The sequence below is a fragment of the Propithecus coquereli genome, unplaced genomic scaffold (assembly GCF_000956105.1).
Source record: "Propithecus coquereli isolate 6110/MARCELLA unplaced genomic scaffold, Pcoq_1.0 Scaffold711, whole genome shotgun sequence".
NCBI lineage: Eukaryota > Metazoa > Chordata > Mammalia > Primates > Indriidae > Propithecus > Propithecus coquereli.
The window spans coordinates 829101-834465 of NW_012153186.1; the positions used below are offsets into that span (position 1 = coordinate 829101).

Here is a 5365-nt window from a genome sequence, read left to right on the forward strand (position 1 = left end):
ACACCAGGCCTAAGGCTGTGCCAGACGACCCGGGTCCTCAATATACACAACAGATCACTTGAGTCTGGGTCTGCGACCGGTGGCTTGTCTCTGATTAACAGACTTCCTTACCTTAACTCAAAACATTCCAAGTCTTTAGACACAGCTTCATTTCTTTAACCAATTACAAATCAAAGTCTTTAAATCCACCTATAACCTGTAAGCCACTCTTCGAGATGTCCCACCTTTTCGGGCTAAACCAATGTACGCCTTCCAAGTACTGATTTATGACTTTATGTATAATTCCTGTCTCCCTGAAATGTACAAAACCAAACTGTAACCCAACCACAGCAGTCCACTTGCTAAAGCCTTCTTGGGCCTGGCCCCGGGACCATGGTCGTCAAATTTGGCTCAGAATAAACCTCTTAAAATAATTTAACGAAGTTGGCCTCCTTTCCAATGAAAAACAAATAAAAAAACAAATCCTAAAAAGTGAAAAGAATTAACCTAAAAAGAAAACCCCAAAAAGAAAAAGCAAAAAAAAGAAAAAAAACAATCCCAATTAAAAAAAAAACAAAAACTTCAGTTACAAAATGTTACATTATGTATTGGAGGGGACAGAAATGGATACAATTAACATTATAAGAAATGTAGAACTCCAGATCTCCTAGGATGCTCAAAATGTGGGGAGAATTTATTTTAATCTGACATATTAATCTTTATCTCTTGTGGGTTATATGCAAGTTTTATAACAGTATACCTCACTTTTACCAGATCTTTTACTCACCTCTTTCTGACGACCTACAAACCTAATCTTCCTGTAGTCTTTATCATCATAAACCTGGGGAGGAAGGAAAAAGACCATATGTAATTTTTACAGCCTTATTCTGAATGTGGTCACTTAAAAATCAATCGTAAATATACAAGAAAGTGTTTTTCTTAACTTTTAGGCCATTGATAATTACTCAAACACACGAGGGGCACACTGTGTTGCCAGGGGCATTTTTCAGCAAGATACCTAGGACGACAGGGGGTGATAACATGAACCGGAGAACAAAGTCTGGGGTGGCACTGAGAGGTAGCCCGGGGAGGCGCAGCGGAAAAGAAGAGGCAAGTCGGGACGAAGAAGGCGGACCGAGGGAGAGGAGGGACATCCTGACCGAGGAGAGCCACCTCCTTTCACGCACGGCCCCGCCAGGGCACGTCTTAGCGTTGGCAGACACGTACCTTCCGCCTCACGACTGCGGTGTCGCACTGTTTTTGTGCTCTGTCCCCTCGGGTTATTAAAGTTTATTACCAACATGGCACAATCTCAAAGATGCCGGGTCCAGAGAACCGGTGGGACAGACCGCCGGCGGGGAGCCCGCTGCCCCCGGGGACGCCAGGCTCGGCGTGCGCGCGCTCTGCGCTGGGATCCCGCCAGGCGACCCGCCGCTGCCGCCCCGACAGGCGGGGTCCACGGGGTGGGCGACCCGCCGGAGTGACACTGCCACGGAGGCACAGGCTGACCGCCACCCGGCCCCCCAACTCGCCCCTTCCGCCGCCCGGCGTCCCACGCCCCGCGGCCGTTACCTGGCCGGTGTGCGTGATCTTCTCCCCAGTCGGCGACGTCCGCACCGCGAAACACCTGGCGCCCCAGGGCAAGCTCCGCGCCCCCGCGCCGGCCCGGCCCAGCAGCCGGCAGAAGGTCACCGCCGCCGCCATCGTTTTGTGCGGCTGAACCTTGACCCGGCGCGACGAGTCTCCGAGCGCCGACGCATGCGCACTACTTCCGGCGGCGCTCGCGCTCCGGGACTTATTTCGCCCTGGAGAGGCGCGCCGGCGGGTGCGCACGCGCGGCACGGCGCGTACTCGGGCGGGGCTCGGCGCACAAGGTGGGCGACTGCGCAATCTTCCGCGCCCGGTGGTTGCCAGGGATGATTATGAGGGCAAGGCAGGGGAGGAGATAAACGGAAGCGACACTGTGTATATTCTTATGGTAATCGTTAATCACGGGAAGTTTAAATATCAAATGATTTGTTGGTGAAGGGGCCGATTGCTAAGCGGAAGAAACTGGAAGTGCAAGTTCTAAGACGCCCGCATTCCCGTGTGTGATCGCGGGTTTGGGGAATTTCCGCAACACAGCCCTTGTGAAGCGACCACTAAAACTACGGTTGCTCTGTCCAGCCTGCAGGTACAGCTTCCAAAAGGCTCGTGTGTACCGCCGACGGGTGCAGTCCCCGCCTGCAGCCCAGCCCCACCTGGGTGCAGTCCCCGCGAGACGTTCCAGCACCACCTGGGTCCAGTCCCCGCCTGACGTTCCAGCGTCTGCCTTATCTTTCCCGTGGCCCGAGCCTGAGAACCAGGTGGCTCCAAGAACAAGACTCTGGAGATGGACGGGAGGCCAGAGAGGTGACACAGAAGAGGGGAAAGGCGACAGGAAACAATGCACAAAAAGCCCTCCTGACGACGGAAAGATGTCCCAACAGACTGGCGGGCAGAGGCAGATTTGTCCAGAGCCCGCCCCGCGTTCGCCTGGTCAGGTGCAGAAGCGGGCACTGAGCTAGCAACGTGCAAGGAGCGAGGGTAGATGCAGCCAGGCGTGCAACTCACTTCGACATCCACAGAAAGTAAGATGGAAGGGTTCTCAGGTGGATAGATACCTGAAACGCAAGTGTGCAGTCTAGGCCCTGGGTACGTGGGTGTTCGCTGTAAAATGCTTGCCGGTCTTCCTGCATGTTTGATCTTTTCGGTAACGGAGAAGGAAAAAAGATAGTTTGTAACCAGATGGGACCATTGTCTATTTCCACTCGTTTCCATGAGTCAGTTGTGAAGGAAAACAAAATCCCAGGCACTTTGCCAACTGAACAGACCCTTCGGCCAAGGTGACCCCAGAAAAACCTTAAAACCGAGGTCCTGGGCCGGGCGCGGTGGCTCACGCCTGTAATCCTAGCACTCTGGGAGGCCGAGGCGGGCGGATCGTTCTGAGCTCAGGAGTTCGAGACCAGCCTGAGCAAGAGCAAGACCCCCAAAAAATGGAAAGAAATTAATTGGACAGCTAAAAATATATGTAGAAAAAATTAGCCGGGCATGGTGGCGCATGCCTGTAGTCCCAGCTACTCGGGAGGCTGAGGCAGGAGGATCGCTTGAGCCCAGGAGTTTGAGGTTGCTGAGAGCTAGGCTGACGCCACGGCACTCGCCCCAGGCAAGAGAGTGAGACTCTGTCTCAAAAAAAAAAAAAAAAAAACACCGAGGTCCTGGCCCTGAAGGGAAGGGGACAGGACAGGCCTCCTTATCCCCCTCCCTCTGGGAGTTTAGACTCGACCACTGACCAGCATGAATGTTAAAACAGAGATCACAAACTGACAAAACGGACTCTTTCTTGGTGACTGTAACATACTAAATTATTAACAGGACCAGAGGCCACGCAGGGCAAAGGCCAAATCACGGCAGTGCATCAATTTCGCGAACAGATCACTCGAGTCAGTATCTTGTGGCTCGTCCCCAACCCCTGCACAGGCCGCATCGCCGCCCGAGCGCCTCCCTGCGTGGAAACACCGGCCGCAGGGCGGGCGGGCAGCGGGGAGCCAGCAAAGGAGGCTCCGTCGTGTTTGCAGCCGCTCCTCACCCCGCACACCGCCTGGGCCCCGACTGCCCTGGAACCCTTGTAGAACTGTCCTCCATGAGACCCGTCCCTGGCGCCACAGGGGTCGGGGGCCGCTGCTCTAACGGACTCCTTAACTCCAAACGTCCCCCGCCTCTGGATAAAGCTTCGCGTCTTTAACCAACTGCAAACCGAAGACTCTTTAAACCCACCCATAACCTGCGAGCCCCACTTGGTCCGCCCTTTGGGGCCAAGTATTGACTTAGGACGTTGTTTGCAATTCCTGTCTCTAAAACGTACGAAGCCGAACCGACCGGCCACCTGGGACCGCTTACGCAGGCGCCCTGGCCCTGGCCGTGGCTCCCTGGCCGGGCCGCGTGCTCGGCTCAAGATAAACTGTTTAATTACCTCACAGCGTTGGGGCTTTCCCGTTACTCTGCGTTTCTCCCAAGACGTACACTTAAAAACTGCTATTTGTCCGTCTGTCTAGGGTCTAATTGGTTGACTCTTTTTCCACCTGGATACCCATTTCCCTTCCCACCTTTGCATCCCCTCCCCCACCATCTCGGCGACCGGCCGGGCGGGACGGGTGGCGCGACTTCCGGCGCCAGCGCGCATGCGCCCCGGGCTCTGCGCCACGCGAGGCCCCCGCCGCCATCTTTCTTCCTGGCCGCGGCGTCCCTGCCCCAGTGCGCAGGCGCAGAGCGGCGCTGCGCAGCCAGCCGGGAACCTTCTTGCCAGGTCGGGGTTCCGGGAGTCGGGGTTGCGGGGCCGCGCGGCGGCGAGGGTGGGGGAGCCGGGGTCGGGCGGGCCGTGGGCCGCGGTGGGGACCCCGGGTGGGCCGTGGGCCGGGAAGGTCGTGTCGCGTGGACTCGGGTCCCTGCGCGGCGGACGGGGCGGTTCTGGGCGCGGGACCCAAGTGACCGCCGTCCTCCGCCCCGCAGGCCAGGCCGCGGCATGGTGACCCTCCTCTTGCGGGCGGCGGCGGCGGCCGTGCTCCCCCTGCTCCGGCCCGGGCCCCGCGCCGCGTTCCCGCCGGCCTTCTCCTCGCTCCTGGCCGGGGCCCCCCGGGGCGCGCTGCGGCCCCCGCTCTGGGCCGGCCCCGCGTCCTGCCTGCAGCCTGCGCTGGGCTTCAAGACCAAGGGCGTGCTCCGGAAGCGCTGCAAGGACTGCTACCTGGTGAAGAGGCGGGGCCGGTGGTTCATCTACTGCAAGACCCACCCCAGGCACAAGCAGAGGCAGATGTAGCCCCCGCAGAGTGACGCGCAGACTGTCGCCGCGTCCTTGCCTTGGGAAGTGGCTTCACGGATCCAGAGAATTGCGACGCCAGAGACAGGAGGATGCGACTCGTAGCAGGCGCCCTCAGTGTTACCCACTACTCTTTTCGGCTCTGATATGTCTTCATGATTCGTTTACCATTAAAGAGGTTTTTGATAAAAGTAAATACACCTTCTGAATGGCTTAGTCCTCCCTTCCTGATCTCTGGCTGCAGGCAGGACCTGGTGAGGGCAGGGCAGGAGTTCCTTACCTCTGTGTGAGGATACCTGGGGCCTCTGGGAAGAAATGGTGAGTGTCTGGGTCTCCTCTGCCGAATGACAATCCAGGCCAAGCTTAGGGGCTTAAGTCAACAATTTACATTGTTCACACTTTGTGAGGAGTTGGGGAAGGGCTCAGCTGAGCGGCTCGTGGTCTACATGGCACTGGCTGCAGGATGCACCCCCACGATGGCCTGCGCTGCTGGCTCCACGTGGCGCCTACTGCAGGGCAGCTCCAGGCGCAGCAGGCTGTGGCTGCTCACAGGAG

At 57.4% G+C, this 5365-nt stretch overlaps 2 protein-coding genes across 2 annotated transcripts in view; one reads left to right on the forward strand and one right to left on the reverse strand.

Annotated features, from left to right (window-relative positions):
- NDUFS6 (NADH dehydrogenase (ubiquinone) Fe-S protein 6, 13kDa (NADH-coenzyme Q reductase)) overlaps window positions 1-1737 on the reverse strand; it is a 10205-nt gene extending 8468 nt beyond the window's left edge. Inside the window, exons 1-2 of the mRNA XM_012661484.1 lie at window positions 1552-1737; window positions 767-820 (exon numbers count right to left, since the gene is read on the reverse strand). Of these exons, the coding sequence (XP_012516938.1) occupies window positions 767-820; window positions 1552-1683 (186 nt within the window). The 5' untranslated portion in view covers window positions 1684-1737. The remainder of the gene's footprint in view (window positions 1-766; window positions 821-1551) is intronic.
- Window positions 1738-4267: 2530 nt separating this feature from the next.
- On the forward strand, window positions 4268-4994 carry MRPL36 (mitochondrial ribosomal protein L36). Its single transcript, XM_012661485.1, has 2 exons — window positions 4268-4303; window positions 4507-4994. Exon 2 carries the CDS (start codon window positions 4520-4522, stop codon window positions 4808-4810), a length of 291 nt encoding a protein of 96 aa, XP_012516939.1. The 5' UTR covers window positions 4268-4303; window positions 4507-4519; the 3' UTR covers window positions 4811-4994.
- Window positions 4995-5365: the final 371 nt, after the last annotated feature.